Source organism: Hippocampus comes, unplaced genomic scaffold (assembly GCF_001891065.2).
Source record: "Hippocampus comes isolate QL1 unplaced genomic scaffold, H_comes_QL1_v1.1 scaffold132, whole genome shotgun sequence".
Classification (NCBI taxonomy): Eukaryota; Metazoa; Chordata; class Actinopteri; order Syngnathiformes; family Syngnathidae; genus Hippocampus; species Hippocampus comes.
Window position 1 is genome coordinate 4257005 of NW_017805467.1, and position 18936 is coordinate 4275940.

Consider the following 18936-nt stretch of genomic DNA (forward strand, 5'->3'; position numbering starts at 1 on the left):
TAATTTAATTTAAAATATACAGTAGCTCAAGTTAAGGTAAAGGGGCACAATGCAAAGAAAAAATAATTATGGTGGGTGCGTGGGGGGGGGGGGAACCACACAGTATTGTTCCAACTATGTCACCATTTATTCCACAAGGTGAAACATACAAATGTAAAAGAACAAGGATAGAATCAGGCTTATAAAATGTGAGAATGGTCAGTACACAAGATTCCAGTGATGATGCGCAGACACAAGTAAAGCACAAGAGGTAACTTTATCATGTCTTTTAAATGCCAGCACTGCATCAGTAAGGTGAACGAAGACATTAATGAGACATTCATACTCATGTTCTTCTGTTAACCTTGTTGCCTTTTTGAGGCTGGCCCTTCCTTCTTAGTGCAAGTACATGCCGATATTTATTAACTTGATTCTCACTGCACTCAGTTCTTTGATGTATCGTGTGACTCATACATCATAATGGTTTGAGCTCAGAAGATTTGTCCATTTAGTTTTCCCATGAATTCATTTGAATTCTGAATGGTATGGCGCGATGGCTACTGGACTTCAGTTTCCATGTGTACTGTACTGTAAAATGACATTGCCTCCCACAAAGCTCTAATGTATAAATTGCTCCAAATGAATCATCATGTTGACAGATGAGCATATGTTTCCTTTTAATTTAGATTCCTTAAAAAAAAAAAAAAAAAAAGAACTCCAGTATTTTTCGAATGTGTGAGTAGCTTTGTGGCTTGATGTGAATAGCACCTGTGCACTTTGTGCTGCACTCTGCTGTGGTTGTAGGTGTCTCATAATGTTGCTCAAATAGTTTGGAGCAGAGAATGTGGGTGTGCATTACTCAGTCACTCACTTTATCTCCTGATGCAAGTTTGAACATTATGTGCTTTTTCATTCTGCGTGAGAAACACTTTCTCTTACTTTGTTCATTTGTTTTGAATCAAGACTCCGGCCTTTAACAGCATATTAACAGCGGAATGCACATTTGTGTCCATTTTTGGATCCTCACAATAAAAACAACAGTATGCTAGAGCAATTTCCCAACCGTCTGACCTGAGTGATATCAGTAACTAATCTAACAATGACACAGAGAGCACACAATGGAGCTACATGCCATGCTAGTACAAAATGTGCGGTTACAGGCACGGGTGGATGTTTCTATTCATGGTGTGTTTAGGAAAAGCACAGTGCACAAGAAAGGTGAGCATAGCTATCCACAGCCACAGATGAATATCTTATTTCATATGCCCCTAATCAGTTTCTTTCATTCCCTCTCACCCTTTTGCCATCTCCTAACCTCCCTCTCAGAAAGTCCTCTCCTACCATCTCATCCTGCTCTTCCATCGATCTTTGCCCCTCATTCTTCCTGACTAAGAGCCCACTCTCGATCATTTCTTCATGACGCCCTCTCAATCCCTCCTCCTTGATGGAAAGCAGGTGCTGTTTTCTCATCTCGTCATTTCCTCCCTGCGGCTATGTTGCCTTGGCATCAAAATGGCAAGTGTTTGGAGTGATTACGGCTTTGGTGGGGGTGGGAGAGCCAAAATGTAACCTGAGATCTGACGTGGACGCACTCTTTACAATACTGGGAAATACATGACGCACTCTTTACAATAGTGGGGGAAATACATTCGATTCGAGAGCATTTCATTGTTCTCGCTGTCACGATACATTGCTGTTACACACACACACACACACACACACACACACACACACACACACACACACACACACACACACACACGAGAGCCCGAGAGAGGGTTTTGTAATTAATTAATAGACATTTTCAGGCAACTTAGTTGAAATTGGATAATGTATCGCAGTGATCTCACCTTTAATCATTTCTAATGGCACACTAGGGTGCCATCAGTCTCTAGTTGGGAATCACTGCACTTGAAAGATCATTAATCAGTCACATGCCCTTTTTGTGCAGCAAGGATATTAAACAGATCAACATAGCTGTTGTAATGTTATGCATTTGTACATTATAACATGCAATAGTGAAGAGATTTTTGGGTTGTGGTGGGAGAGAACCGGCGGCTATTAAATAAGAATGACATTCACTCCATCTGTCTTGTTTTTGTCTCCACCTTTTTCAGCCATTTCCCTTTCTGTCAGGTCATTTCAACCTGAGAGAACAGATAAATGACATGACAGTCGCTGGTCATTGAAGGTATTTGAATGCCATCTTTCATTTCATAGCATAGTGGCAGATGTGTATCGTGGGATTCAGACGCCAGCCCTTAAGGTTCCACAGGAACACTACCATCTCCATATTTCTCATCCAACAGTGATTGAGACTTGGCTTTCTTTGCTCTGGAACATTATTTGAAAGTTGTGGGGCTCAAATTGTTCAGGGGTAACCCAACTTATGAGCAACTGATCATCCTCTATCTCATGTTTATATGCTCGTCTACATAGTGGCCAAAGACCGAAATAATGAAACTGCCAAATATTGGTTCAGGTAAAACACACTGCAAGTAGGTAGCCATAGGTAGCCAGATAATTAAATGTCCAATGGCAACACTAGGCGGCACGGTAGACGGTTAGCACGTCTGGCCTTCCTGTGTGGAGTCTGCATGTTCTCCCCATGCCTGCGTGGGTTTTCTCCGGGTACTCTGGTTTCCTCCCAGATTGCAAAAACATGCAGGTCAGCTTCAGGGAACACTCTAAATTGTCCCTAGGTGTGATTGTGAGTGTGAATAGTTGTTCAATTATATGTGCCCTGCGATTGGCTGCCAACCAGTTCAGGGGGTGGCACATGGAATTCACGGGGCCCAAAATATTACGACCCTACAGAGACTACTTCCAGTACTTTGCTCCATATTTTCGAGGATTCTATCTATTGTAATCTATTTGCAAAGCACTGTCGCATGAAGTTGCATTTGGAGTGTCGCAGCTTTGGAACTTTCACATAGCGAGAATAATAACAGCATGAAACTCTTCAAAGTGTACAGTACATGCTGTCTGCTGGAATTACCATGGTTTTGATTCTGGTCTGTGTGTGGAAAATTGATTCATCAAAACGGTGTGCTTCCATCTAATTGCTATAGTTATCCACAAACAAGAGAAAGACTCTTAAGACTCTAAGGGCTCTCTATTCTTGGACAGAGCAGCTGCAGTCGAGCATGAAAACTAGCGTACGCTGCTTTTCAGAATGACGTTAGCCTTGGGGAATTTCGTCCAGCTCTCTGCGCCATGCTGGACAGTCTGGTGCACCTGAAAATTTGGTGGCTGAAAATCGACTAAACTTTACACCTTCTGGAACAACGTCTCAGTATTTGTGCAGGCAGTGTGATGACATTTTGGTCATTTTGATCGAGGTGCAAGCAGGCAGATTCTGAGCTCCGCAGACGTTTGCGGTTGATGTCATTGTATTTCATTCATAAATATGACACAAGCATCATCTAACCATCAGAATCATTGTACATATTATCCATCCATCCATCCATCTATCCATCCATTTTCTTCCGCTTACCCGGGGACAGGTTGTGGGGGCAGCAGCTTTGCTCTCAACTGCCACTTCGTGTTTTCTCATCTCGTTATTTCCCAGCTCTTTCTTGGGATTCCCAAGGCGTTCTAGCCGGGAGACAAAAGTCTCTCCAAGGTCTCCCTGGTTGTCCCCAGGGTCTTCTCACTGGAACATCTCACCAGGCAGGCGTCAAGTAGGCATCCTAACCAGATGCCAAAGCCACTTCATTTTGCTCCTATACTATCAAAGCTTGTTCCTGAGCCAATCCTGATGACCGGGCTTCTCTTCCAATCTCTAAGGGGAAACCCTGACACCCTGCGGGGGAAACCCTGACACCCTGCGGAGGAAACTCATTTCGGCCGCTTGTAATCGAGATCTTGTTCTTTCAGTCATGACCCTGAGCTCGTCACTGTAGATGAGGGTATGAAACTAGACCGACCGGTAAATAGAGAGCCTTACCTTCCGGATCAGCTCCAACTTCACCACAATGAACTGATACAGTCCGCATTACTGCCGATGCTACAGCGATCCACCTGTCGATCTGCCGCTCCATCCTGCCCTCTCTCGTAAACAAGACCTCAAGATACTTTAACGCCTCCACTTGGGGTGGGATCTCATTCCTAACCTGGAGAGGGCACCCCACCTTTTTCCAACTGGACCATGGTTTCAGATTTGAAGGTGCTGATTTTCATCCCAACCCCTACACACTCTGCTGCAAATCACAGATTGCTGTTTGATGAAGCACACAGTACCACATCATCTCTAGAAAGCAGAGATGCAAAACTGATGCTACCAAACCAGACCCCCTCAATGCTTTGGCTGCACCTAGAAATTTTGGTCATAAAGGTGATGAAAAGAATCGGTGACAAAGGGTGGAGCCTTGGTAGAGTCTATCCCTCACTGGAAAGCAATCTAACTTACTGCCAAAAATGCGGGCCTACTGACTCTGATTGTACAACACACACACACACACACATATATATATATATAAGGTGACAGGTAAAGGTGACAGTCATGCCTGTGGTGGTCAGAGCACTCGGGGCAGTGACCCCCAAACTAGATGAGTGGTTGCAACAGATCCCGGGAACAACATCGGACATCTCAGTCCAGAAATGTGCAGTGCTGGGAACAGCAAGGATACTGCGCAGAACCCTCAAGCTTCCTGGCCTCTGGTAGAGGACCCGAGCTGAATGAGGGATGGACACCACCCGAGGGGTGAGACGAGGATTTTTTATATATATATATATATGCGCCGCTGAACATGGAATATGTAACTTCTGTGTGCACAGAGCCGATTAAGATTTGGGCTCAGGAATCATGCACCCCAAATGCTCACTTGTAATGAAGAGGAGCTACTACACATTGACGCATTTTAACAAGAGTCTCCAAAAAGAGGTACATCACTAACCAGACAACACAGAGGAATGAAACTACTTTACTCAACTTTAACTACCGTATTATCCGCACTATAAGGTGCACCTAAAATCGTTTAGTTTCCTCAAAATCCGACAGTGCGCCCCATAATCCAATGCGACGAATGTAAAATTCCTGTAACTCTCTTTATATTCCCCATTGAGTTGTGTCCCTGTTAGTGTTCCTATGCCATCTAGTGGTGATTATGAGCAGGAACCAATTGTAACCTACAAAAACTAATTGACACGTTGCATTCGCCAACACACACTCAAACAGACAACTACTTTGTGAGTTCTGCAAAGCCATTATGAAACGAAGATAACACCACAAGCACAGTTAACTTCTGACGGAACGAAAAAGGAGACAAGCAAGACTTCAAAGGATATTTAGCCCCTTGTGTATGTGAGCCTTTTTGTTGAATCAATTGTCTTCATAACTTTTGTCTTTCATTTATTGCTTTTTAATGCCATTTGTATTCATAGGTTTCATGTCCGTGTTTGTGACCAGTTCTCATTGTTATAGCTGCAGCGGTTGTGAAGGCTCGATTGTATTGTATTGTATTTCCTGTACCGTACCACCAGCGCCTTATAGTGCCGAAACTACGGTATGTAAAATTTTTCCCACGTCTCTAAAAATAGATACAGTGTATTATGAAATACGGTATTGAACTTTTTATTTGTATTTTTTGTCTTGTTCAAGTTAATGTGGTGGCACACCACTAACCACTGGTGTGAGGTGACGTGAGGTTGTGCCGTAACATTCTTTATTGACCAGCAAATGCTCGTTTCCAATGCAGGTTCATTTATTCAGTGACTGTAAATACCGTGATACAAGAAATGTGCCTTTTGAAATGTGTAGTAAAAAACAATGGACACTGTATAAAAACTGTGTGTTAAAAAGTATTTGCCCTCTTTTCTACTACTTTTATGCATAGTTTCCCTGCTTCAATGTTCAAACAAGTATCAGACAAAGATAACCCTAGTAAGTCCCCGTAGTTTGGTGCATAAGCACAATGAGCACCCTGTGGTCCACTTCACAGGTCTCCCTCTCTAACTCTCCATCACCAGGTCAATGTTTATTTCAAACCCCAAAATTAATAACAACAACAATAAAATAAAGACATTAGTTGTCAAGTACATCTGTACTCTTAAACAGGACTGGAGTGCCCCTTAGTGGAAAGACTCATGATACACCAATGGAAAAAAATACTGGAACAACTGGAGTCATGAAACTCTTTATGATGTCCACAGAGACAACGTTCCAAATTGCTCCTTTAAAATCTTCATTTTAATCCTACTGAATGCTATATCACATTTATGTAACCTTCCCAACCCCATAATGGCCTCATTGCTTCATCTCTCTTTTTAGGATGTGAAAGAGCTGTCAGGTAGTTGCCTCAGCGAGTCTTTTACGTCCCCGCCATGCACGCTGGGGGTCGACTTGCGCAGAGGCCGGAGGCGTTTATCTGGCAACTTGCAGCTGCCACCGTTGTCGTGGCGTCAGGGGGAGAGGGCTCGGACACCTGACGATGAGGTCAGGTCCCGACCTACATCTTTACCATTTGGAGCCCCTCCCAGGATAGACATCACGCCGGTCGACCCTGATTGGTGAGTACATTTTGTAAGATTGTAAAAAGCAATGTTTTGTGACAGAACAAAAAATATTTGTGTCTGTGTGTGTGTTAGGGTTAGGGGATAGCGGGGACAGGAACACCGTGCATATTCATAGCCTAGTCTTGTCTAATCCAAACTACTTCATAGAATGTGAATAGTGAAATATTAGGAATTTACCTGATGAGATTGAAATTTTGAGTTTTTATATTCTGGCTGCTTTGACTGCATGTACCAATGAATGTTAAGCAAAACACAGTGATTGAAGTGTTCCCCAAATAAGAGCCATCCATTCATTTTCCAATGACTATCAAATTGGATATATGTAGGCCATTAAACCATACGTTACCTTTATTCTTCTAATTAGATGGGTCTGACATCGCTGGATTATAACCAATAACCAATAATCACTTTGTGCTTGTGTGAGCGACCTGAAATATTGTGGGGCAACGTTATACTAGACTTTCATTGTTTATGAAGATCTGTTTGAGTAATGAGCCTCAACTGACGGTTTGTTTCTCAGGAGTACATTTTTGCATCACAAAGAATGTACAGATTTTTAAAAAAAAATGTTCGGAAATGGGCAAATAATATCCAGGTATCTCAGTGGAAGATGGTGACTCCAAAGTAGAGACCGACTGAATAAAGGACAGCTTTTTGGTATGACCTTATAGTCAGATCAAGCAGATTGCAAGGATGTGACCAAGTATTGTGCCTCATGTCCATCTTATTAAGATAATCAGCAGGAGCGGGTGAATGAAAATTTGAAACACAGCTGACAAAATATGCCTGTACAGCTTGAGAAGATGCACTCGAAATAGAAGTTGAAAGGAAACCTCACTTATGTGTATACATACAGTACCTATAGTATATACGATATTTGGCGTAGAGCGGTAACTCAACATGCAATCGTGAGATTAATACATGTACCGTGTAGAAGAGGGTGTTTGAAAATCACAATAGCACCGTGCAACTTTTTGTAAAAAATGCAAATGTGCCAATGAACCACCTGTTGATCATAACCATCATGGACCAATCAGGTCAACACGTAGGTAAGTAAATGTCATAATACTCTTTAGTGTTTGACAAACAACTGGTGTGAAAGCATTTTTTTTTCCAAGGAAAAGTGTTCTTTGAGCAAAGCAATGTTGTCCTGTTCTGACAAAAATGCTGCTATGGCGATTTCATTTTTGGAGGACATTGACTGCCCCCATCTCAAGGATAATGACAATTTTTCTTGAGCGGAATCCAATTAACTTTACATTCATTGTTAAAATTGTGCTTTTATTCCAGTTGCAGTGTCAGTTTCTTCCACAAGAGAGCAGTGAAAACATAGGACTCAGTTTGGTTTTACTCATCGTTGTCATCATCACCATCATCTTAAAAAAAAAAAAAAAAAAAAAATCCTCAACGCCGTATCTACATTCTAAAAGGGTTTGGAGTGAGGAAGATGTAATAATAATAAGTCAAGGAAAATAATTTTTTTTTTCCTGCATGTCTCATTCTACTGTACCATTCATTGACTCAGGTCCTTTGAGGATCTGCTGATAAAAAGGTTTGGAGTGAGGAAGATGTAAAAATAATAAGTCAAGGAAAATACGTTTTTTTTTCTGCATGTCTCTACTGTGCCATTCATTGACTCAGGTCCTTTGAGGATCTGCTGACGCCTTCACATCTGTCATCGCTTCTTTTTGTCAAATGCAGCTCAGTCAGTTTGTAGTGGCAGGCAAGGTGTATATCAGAGGTGGGCAATTCCAATCCTGAAGGGCCGCTGTCCTGCATGTTTTCCATCTCTCCCTGCTGCAACACACCTGATTCAAATGCAGGATAGCAGCCCTCCAGGACTAGAATTGCCCACCCCTGGTGTATATCAATCTCTGGCAGACATTTTGGGCGTTTACCCTTGTGATCATCTTCTATTTTCAGAGGTACTGAGATACAGCATGTCTCCTTCAGTTTCCTCTAGTGTTAAATGTCTAGGTCAGCAAGACCTTCGTCAACACTGTGAGACTCCCAAGTGAAACTATGTAGCTGTGTGTCGTGTGTGTGTGTGTGTGTGTGTGTGTGTGTGTGTGTGTGTGGTGTGTGTAGCAGACAAGTCAGCTGTGTTCTCCCCCACAACAGCGCATAATGGCGCAAATGCCCCCTTCTATCTGCTCTTGTCTAGGAAAAAAAAAAAAGAAGAAAACACCCATGCGCTGAACTCACCCTGAGCACAAAAATAGAACTCTGCATGTTATTGTAAGGGCGGCCCGGTAGTCCAGTGGTTAGCGCATCGACCTCACAGTGCAGAGGTAGCGGGTTCAATTCTAGCTCCGGCCTCCCTGTGTGGAGTTTGCATGTTCTCCCCGGGCCTGCGTGGGTTTTCTCCTGGTACTGGCAAGCTGACTGAACACACTGTAAATTGCCCCTCGGTGTGAGTATGAGCGTGGATGGTTGTACGTCTGTCTGTGCCCTGCGATTGGCTGGCAACCAGTTCAAGGTGTCCCCCGCCTACTGCCCGAAGACAGCTGGGATAGGCTCCAGCACCCCCCATGACCCTTGTGAGGATAAGTGGATCGGAAAATGGATGGCTGCATCTTTAACATTATGCACAGTTTATCAAAAACACATGAAATTGAACTAAAAAGTACCTTTACAATGTTCAAATAACACAAATATATAAAATAAAATTGTACCTTGATGCATGTTTGACAATAAACAGCTCAAAACGTGTTTTAATCAAAATCTTTTCCTCATATATATGGTAAAACTATTATTAAGATAATCTTTTCCAAAAATGTCCCTCTTTGGCCCCATTTTAGGGCTGTAATTCAGATTTGGATCATTATTTCAAAAATTGTTATGGTGCGACAAAACTTGTCAATCAAAGAGTGTTGAGACAGAAGACAAAATTGTCCGTCAGTCATTTTCTGGTGTGTGCAAACGCAGTCACGCACGCTCACGCACAAGCAGTGAAGGAATGTGTAATTGACAGTCCATCAATGAGCCATGTACATGTGGTGTACGTCTTTTATTGGTGCATTGTGTGCGAGCATGTTCTGTTGACTTACTATCCAAATTGTATCCAACTAAGTCGACAAGCAGACATCACCATACACACTCCATTTTAGCAAGTTCAGTGGTTCTGGAAAGCAAACAGATCACGCATAGCACACTTTAATTTGTATTTCAGTCAAGTAGAGCTCTGTGGTGAACCAACCATTGAAGTAAGCTGCATACTAGGACACTGACAGTATTGTCTCCCATCTGTTGAAGTCTGATGTAATTTGAGAGAGAACAACCCAAATAAATTATTATTCATTCTAGAAGGTCACAAATGAAACAAAATGGTAAATTTTATCTCATGAGCACATCAAAACAAATAAATAAATAAAATTGCTTGAATGTTCCATCCAGCCATCCCATCCTCGACTGGTCACATGCAACATTTTGAAATCTTCAGTCAATCATATCTATAGTGCGAGATTAAAATTGTGCATATATACTATAACAACCCCCTTCATGCAAGCATAGCATTGTCACCTTAAAATCACTAAGCTTTTTCAGATGGATTTTCTCCCCTTCAACTGTGCCTTTGTGCTCACTTTTTTCCTTTCATTCTTCTTTCCTGAATGTCCTCTGTTGTCTGAGTTTTTTTTTCCCCTCCCTCTCTTCACTCTCTTACTCCACAAACCTTTGTGTATCAATTTATGTCTTCTAATCTGGGCCACAATGCACTGTTGTTTGCCCTCACAAGCGAGGGCTGTGATTATGAAAGGGGGAGTTAAAAAGAGAGGAGCTTATGTAACAATGCTACATTAAAGTCTCTCATCTCAGGACATTAGCCCAAAACATAGACATCCCACCCCCATCACCTACACCTGACTCACTGTTGGACATGCAAGATCCACTTCCCCCCGGCACTGAACGCCCCCCCCCCACACACACACACACACACACATACATATTCTTCTTGTTGCAAAGGTTTTATTGTGAGATGCTATTTAAATTTGAGTTATTTTGTGGTATGTTCCATGTGTCTTTTCGGTTACTTTATCCTGCTCAGAATATTATTATCTTTTTATGGTCTTGGACCTATCTTTATATGTATACATTACGGTCTTTGACATGTTGACCTTCTTTGAGACCCGATGGCATTTATTTGCCATTATAAAAAAAAAAAAGCACACTTCAAGACCTACTTTTGTAGTCTCGATTTTAACTGAACGTGTGCATGTGTGTGTGTGTGTGTGCGTGTGTGTGTGTGAGAGAGAGAGAGAGAGAGAGAGAGAGAGAGAGAGAGAGAGAGAGAGAGAGAGAGAGAGAAATGTTGATGCGGCAGTGTTGATGAATACATTGTTTTCATGTGTTCCTTAAAGCGGTGTTTTTCAATCTTTTTCGAGCCAAGGCACATTTCTTTCATTGAAAAAAATCTCGCGGCACACCACTACCTGGAAACGTGAAAAAAGCTTATTTTAACAATTAAGTGTAACTGTATCTTGTTACTATAAGCGTTTTTTTAAACATTGAAAATTGACGCGATACACATTGAATAGGAATCAAATCAACATCAATCCAATATTTAATGGCAAGTAAAATATAGTCAATCAGAACTTTGACTTGCTCAGGGTCGTATTTTTTCTGTGTGACAGCCGGTTTTTCTTCTCCCGGTCGTTTGCGCTCTCCCGCAATATTGTACCAATCCCTTTTCCCATCTTGAGTCTTTGTATAATTCCAACATCATTCAAAGGACTTTTCTGCTGAATGTGTCGCTTGAGGTTGTCCAGCTTCCATTTTGTCCGTATTTTTCCACCGGAAAATTTGCTTACAGCTTAAGCTTTGCTGCATGTTTTGCAGAACAGATCTTTCTCACTCGAAAAAGAAAATATCTTACCCAGTTTCACTGCTTGTTCTTCGATTTGCACATAACTCCAACAGCCATTCCAACTGAAAAGAACCGCAGTTCATTTTTATTTTAGTTTGGGGAGTTGGCGTATCACGTTCACTGCCCAGTCGTTTCGCCATGATAAAGGATTAGCATTAGCGTCACTTATCGCCACTGCACTGCTGTTGTAGTACTGCCAATGCTGTGATTGGCTGCATAGCGTCACTGCATCGTATCATGTGATTGGCTAGACACCTGTCACTCACTGAATTACACCGCAAATTGATACAGAAAAAAAAAGTTATGTATCTAATTCATTTGCAGTGCGTTCACTGCGCTGGATAGGTTTTCTTGTGCAATGAGAGTGTGCGACCAGTGCGCAGTTGCGCAGCTTAGAGGGAACATTGGTGGCGTTGCATCTCCAGTAAACATAAATCAAAATGAAAGATACCTTACATTGTATTGCCTCGCATCAGAAACTTTGCTTGTCTCAAAGCATAAGGCAATTTCCTAGCTGCTGCTGCTCCCTACTGGTATGGAAGAGTACTACATGATTACTCTTCCAGGCGATCGACCGCACAGGCATACATATTGGATAATTTCCCGCAGCACACCTGACAATGCCGCGGCACAGGATTTGAAAAACACTACCTTAAAGGACTTTTATGTACAATTGCATGCAATTTTTTCAATAAATCAGCTAACCTACTGAGCATTATGAGTGTTTCAGTTCCAGATACCCATTAAGCTGTTTGCCTTAATCGCTTGTGCAAATATTTTTTTTCTTGGCCTCCTCTTGCTGCTTCCCTGCCTCGCTAAAGGTCACAACATCATCAGAATTACCGCAAATCCCCTCTATTGGAAAAAAATTAATAAATAAGTCAGACAACCTGTTACCGAGCATGCCAGCTTGTCGTCACTCCTGCAGCCAGCCAATCGTTTCAAGCGGGGGCGTGGCTTTTGCCCGCTGCATGCCTGCTCGCAGCTCCTCAGTTGTGTGTATCCTGAATGAAAGAGCAAGTGAAGCATTTCCCTGCGTGTTGTGCTGCGCTCGCCTCCCTGCTTGGGAAAGTGACGTGCAATCTGACTCGGGGCTCTGCATAGTTGGAGTCACTGTGCGCCACACCGAGAGTGCCTTCGGGGAGGTCTGCACTGTTTTCCCCACCGAGGAGCTCAGTCATGCGGGAGTTGATGAAGAGAGCAGAGCAAGACAGGAGGAGGCAATTTTAAACCCCTCTGAATCTTTCATAAGGGAGCTCTCCAGCATCAAACTGCGTGGATGGACTGCGAGAAAGAGTTGGTCCTGGGATGCGCTTTTAGCAGGAGCAAAGAGTGACACAGAAACACAGCCAGAACCAACTTATGAGTCATCTCGACCAGGAGTGCAAGAAGCCCCGAATTCTTGTTTTCTCCAAGGAGCTGGATGTAATCCCGCCGTGTGTAAACACCTCTTGAGATCCTTAGATGAAAGGGCGACCAGCAGAAAAGCACAGTGCAGCAGAGAATGGGAGTGGACATGACTGCTGTCTGGCTCATCCCTAACCCCTCTTAATAACAGCGCAGAGGCAAAGCAACTCCAAACAACGCAGAAGGTGTGTTGGCCATTTCTGGTTTACGACTTACCTCGTTGTATCAAATCAAGAGGGAGACTTTCGATGAGCAGCTGACTTTGAACGGAAATTGGCTGAATTTGAAAGTCATCCAGCCCACAGGGATGTCCTCAAACGAGCTGAGTGTTGAGATGGACTCCTGCATTCGGACATTCAAGGAGCACATGCATCTGGAACTGGAGCCCCCCAAGGCCCCTGGTGTGGTGGGAGGGAAAAGGGGCGCCACATCCCCTAAACTTTCCCCACGGAGCTCCCCGCGGCTCTTCCGCAAGCTGGTGGTCAACAAGAGCATCAGACAGAGGCGACGCTTTACAGTAGCTCACACCTGGTAAGGCTGATGGGAGCTTGGAGGGGGAGATGCACGGGAAAGGTTGGGACGGAGCGAATGCCGTATTGGGAGTAGTGGACAAAACGTGCTGTGTGGGAAGGATGGGACGTGAATATAGTGAAGGATGATAGACGGGAAGACAAAATGACAGGGAAATAGGATATAATTGAGAAAGATAGCCCGCAGTGATTGTATGGAGAAACAAAGATAAGAGGGTCGAAAAACAAACAAAAGGGAGTCACAGCGGGAGACAAATGGAGCAAATGTAATTCCACTGACTGAAGAAGTCAAGACAAATGCAGTAAAGAATGCTTCATAAAAGACCTACATTCCATTTCCAATACATTTCTTGTCAAAAGGGAGGCCAAACTATATAAAAAAAAAAAGACAAATGACAGTTGATTTGCCACTGGGCTAAGAAATTATGGAATCTAATAAAAATCACATAGTGGCTTCCCTGTCCCCTATTTGGATCTTCATTTGCGCTTTACCTCGGTACATTTTTTCCTCATGTGCAGGAATCAGTTTTGGGTGATTGCATTTTTTTTTGTCATCTGGTGCATTTTAGGTCACGAGATACAGATGGCAAACTCACATCATACCTTTGAAACTGTCCCCTCATAACATTGATGATGTGCAGAACCCATGATTTGTCTCAGCATCGACTCCTTCCATCCCCACATCTTGACTTTATGAATGAATCGCTTTGCGGTTTTCTATTTTGGGCATTTTCACCCCCCCCATGCTCTCCCCCCATGGTTTTTTTCTGCAGTTAGCTGCCACCAGTGAATGTGAAGGGAGTTTTTTGCTGTGTTATGCAATGTATGGATTAGTGGCATAGGATGGTGTGTGTGTGTGTGTGTGTGTGTGTGTGTGTGTGTGTGTGTGTGTGTGTGTGTGTGTGTGAGAGAGAGAGAGAGAGAGAGAGAGAGAGAGAGAGAGAGCTTCAAGGTGACTCTTGACTCTTAGTATAAAAAACAAATTCACATCCCCTTTGTGTTCTTAACATTGTTGTACGGTTTGAATGGGATTTATAAAGGTGAAGACCATCTACCAAAGCTGAATTCAGGATATGATGAAGTAGACTTGTCACTGTGAGGGGAGGGAGGTGGTGTGTTTCTGTGTGTGTCGAAAGGAAATGAGTTAAGATATGAATCTGTTTGTGCTTGTATCTCCAGGCTGTACTGTTTGTATGATGGAAACATGATAACATCCTCTGTGTGTGTGTGTGTATGTGTGTGTTTCTTTGTGGTAATAGCATACTATAATTGAGTAATGCAAGCCTAATAGGTGTATCCAGATGCATGTACATGTGTGTGTGCAAATGTGAATATTGGTATAACACTGTTAGGTCTTTGATATCTTCTTGTTTCTGTGTGGCTCTCCTCTTCGTTTACCAGCTCCCGGGGACTCGTATCGCTTTATCTCTTCTTGTATAGCCTATTTCTGAGCAAAGCAGGATCTGCGGGGGGTTGGGTCGGTACAATGGCGACAGAGATATGAGAGAAAAAACATGAGAAAAATATTTTAAATCATTGTCACCGGTGTCCTCCATATTTCTTCGTAAGTCCACTGTACATGAGCTTAACTCTGGGATGGAACAACACCCACAACACTTTGACTGGTCCCGTTCAGCCAGTTTAGTTAACCGTCATTCTTAAGATAAATTCCCCTCAGGGCATCTTTCTGGACCTGAAAAGAACGGCAGAAAAATAAAAAGTACTGACAACAATTGAATAGACAATATGTACAATTCCAGATGATAAACAGGAATATGTACTCGCACGCACATTGCACCCTTGAGGAAATTCTGAATTATTAAAGATACCAACATCCAACCCTCGTTTTAAAAAAAGTGCCTTAAAATATAATTCTTCCTCCGATGACAACTAGTAGACTCATTGTCAGTATTTTAGAATCTATTAGTGCTCGTGGCTTGTTCTCACATCATTCCAACAGGGAGCACGAAACAGTGGCTCCAATTTATCATTTAACTTGCACACTCAGGACTGGACGATTGTGTAAGTATAGTCACATTTTTTTGTACTACACATCGTGTGATGAGACTGTATAGGATTTGACTCAGGTCCTCCACATTTTTATTTTATTTTTTTTATCAGCACTTTCTGATCTTCCCAAGCTATTTTTTAAGTCAAAGGTCAAGGTCATATAAGATTTGAGTCAGGTCCTCCACATTTTTATTTGATTTTTTTATCAGCACTTTCTGATCTTCCCAAGCTATTTTTTAAGTCAAAGGTCAAGGTCATCAGTGGTGTCACACATTTTTAGCTTCAGTCATATCAATATTGTGGCTGCCCTCAGAGATACAGTTACAGTAGAAGTGTTAAGCCAGGGGTCGGCAACCCAAAATATTGAAAGCCATATTGGACCAAAAAAAAAAAAAAAAAATATGTCTGGAGCCACAAAAAATTAAAAGCCTGATCATGAACTCAACACATGCTGTATGTATCTATATTAGCGATATTAGCCGACTATCAACATGACTAAGTTGGCTACAAATACACAAGCATTCATGATTCAATGATTTTTTTCCCCTACAGTTCATCCTGTAGAGTAGGGGTGCCCAAACATTTTTGACGGAAGAGCTACTTTTTGATCAACCAACCTCCTGCGATCGACCCGCCTGATTTTTTTTTTCTCCCTACAGTTCATCCTGGAGAGCAGGGGTGCCCAAATATTTTTGACGGAAGATCTACTTTTTGATCGACCAACCTTCCGCGATCGACCCGTTACCGCACACGCGCGCATACGGTAGCTCACGTATACCATTAAAAAATGCTTTTCTCGGCCACCCAGATTCCCATTCTTTGCAAGTACCCTCGAATTGTACAAGAAAGTCTGTTTTGTTTTTGGTTTTTGTTTTCTTGTTACACCAAACCCCCTGACTGACATCCCACCCTGCAAATAGAAATGTGTGTCGCAGGCCAGGACGCAAATCCTCGTTGACGAAATCTTGAAATTTAATATTTATTCGACACAGTTTTACAGCATTGGAAAACGTTAATGTTTGTGTCATGTTTGTGTCATGTTTGTCCTCTTATAGAAACCATACCAGGGAGCCAAAAATGTATTTCCCTCCCCGATCTTTTTCCATTTTCAAACATTTTTGAAAAAGCTCCAGGGAGCCACTGGGGGGGCGCGAAAGAGCTGTATGCGCCTCATGAGCCGCGGGTTGCCGACCTCTGTGTTAAGCGGATGTAAATGATCTGCCTACCATTTAAAAAGCCATTTTTTTGTAAAAAAAACAAAAAAAAAAAAAAACAAACCCAAACAGAGACCAAGATAAATCATTTCAAAACATTTTCCATTATTAATGTGACCTGACCTGTGACCTGTATATTGGAACATAATATCTTCCAATCACATGTGGGGAAATATTTTATGGTCCGATGAAACCAAGTTTGAACTTTTGCCCCTTTTAACACAACACTGCTCATCACCAACCGAACATCAAACTGACAGTCATGCATTTTGATGGCAGCATCAAAAGAAAATACTTTGAAAGTTGAAGAAAATGAATAAATCCAGACATGTATGGAAATGATAGTTGGTGTAAAATCACAGTCAGCAGCTAATTTGAAAACTGTGTGGGCATGCAGTCTTGTTTCTCTGTGTTGTGATCCCCTTTATTCCTACACCCCATGAGCCTTTGTGTGAATTATGTGCGCAACTTGCACCAAAATCGGTGTTTTGTTTACATAGAAACTGTTTGCGTAAGTCCAATTTCTATTAAACTTAAAACAATGTGGGCCAGTTATTGCATCTTAGAAGAGAAAACATGTCAATCAAGCTTCATGCTAATGTAGCGGTGCAGGAGGATAACATAAAGTCACGTAAAGTCACGTTTAAGTACTTTCCGAACGCTCTCACTTCAGACGTGAGGCAATGCGCATTCTCAAAAGCTCAGAGGCGTATCGGTACACTACGCATTATTTAAGTTGGTTGTGTTAAAAGAGATTGGACAAATGATTTCAGAGGTTGACTAATACTAAAGTGTCCATACCTGATGTGTTTGTGAATCTTCTATGCTGGTTTGGCGCAATGAAAGCAGATAAGCACAAAGTTCAATGCGTGTGTTGCGCAGTGCTCTTTACCCACAAAATGAAAAGGAGCTCTGGAAGGTTGAGGTAGACTTTTCAAACAGACTCTCAGACTAATTCTTCTGCGATCCTTTTCCCCACGTAGGGACTGGAAATTGCACCAATTGCCACAGCACTCTCCTCTTGTCCAGGGTTCCAGTTCAAAACGTTGCTCTTGTGGTCACAGATTCAACTCCTTCTGCTTGCTAGTACAACCGCCAACAGCGCAACAAGTACCCACGCCGTGCACAACTTGCACAATACCATTTGCTAAACAGATTAAAGTAATTGCTTATCCAAGATTGTGAAGTAATGGCTTGTTACCAGTCAAATATGATCAAACGGTCTACGTGTAACTTTTTGTGAACAGTAGAAGAGGACCAAACTACTACCAAGAACTGCCAAGAATTTGTGACAAAATTAGTGTGTTGTTCAAAAATACGATCATCTGTCAAAGATGAGAAACATCACTTGACGCTGAGACTCGGCTTGCGCTACACAAACTGAACAATGGATGACAAACACGGTCTTCATCAAATCACAAAGTGTAAGAGAGCACTGTGATATATCGGCTGTGAAAATTGGACTATGTGCATTTGCTGGTCTTTTGTCGTATGTTTATGATAGTATCACATTGTTGTTGTTCTTGTTTTTTTTTTTTTAAATCATACGTCATGTAAAATGACCTTGCCTGTCTTTTTTTGCCATACTGTTAATAGCATACAGTTCAGAATTTTTATTTTTGATTTTATGTATTTATTTATTTCTTGCAAATGACATTTTGTCATGAGAATTCAATTCCATGATAAAATGCTAAACTATCGGTTTCTTACACCCCTTTCCCACTGAAATTAATGGGTAGTAGTGATCCGTGGCGACACACAACCAATTAGCATATTGTCCCTTTCCCATTGACCAACAGAAGGCGATTCTGCGCCCCCCCCCCCTTCCACCACTTTGCGTCTGGTTACGTCACCACGCTGTGATTGCGTAGATGATAGTGCGACAGATTTCTTCGTGGTAAACAAAGCAACATGGAAGCGAGCCCTCTTTCTTTTATCATGCTTTTTACCGTCCTCAAAGTGGTCGAAAAGCAGCGCAGCACCAACTCTTTGTTACTACTGAGACAACGAAGACGACGTGAATTTTTTGCCGAAATTGCGGGGGGCATGCTATATACGAGGCCGATGGCGCGCGATGTTATGACGCATCACGTACCGCCCTATGTCATCACGTAATTACCGGGCAGCTACCGTGTCAGACTTTCAAACTGCAAGCGATACGGAGCGGAGGCGATCACAACCCACCTCCCATGGCGTGCTTGTGGACACAGATCGACACTGGCCAGTGAGCCTTTCCCACTGCCCAAAAATGCGTGTTTACCCGCGGCCTTGCAGCAGTGGGAAAGGGGTATTAGATGAGCAATAAATAATGTTTTTCAAAAGTATACCAACACCTCACAATTGCTTTCAAATTTGCAATTTTTAGCAAAATTGTTTTCTTTGTAGAGCATGTTGCAGCAGAACCCCTCTCGAGCGT

General features: G+C 42.3%; 1 protein-coding gene across 2 annotated transcripts in view; it reads left to right on the forward strand.

Moving 5' to 3' along the window:
• Positions 1-18936, forward strand: part of LOC109519021 (cAMP-specific 3',5'-cyclic phosphodiesterase 4B-like) — a 90532-nt gene that overhangs the window by 11000 nt on the left and 60596 nt on the right. The window contains exon 3 of one of the 2 annotated variants that reach the window (XM_019875258.1): positions 6251-6489. In XM_019875258.1, the coding sequence (XP_019730817.1) occupies positions 6251-6489 (239 nt within the window). Of the gene's footprint in view, positions 1-6250; positions 6490-12367; positions 13298-18936 lie in introns of those variants that run through there. The other variant, XM_019875260.1, reaches the window with a different exon arrangement.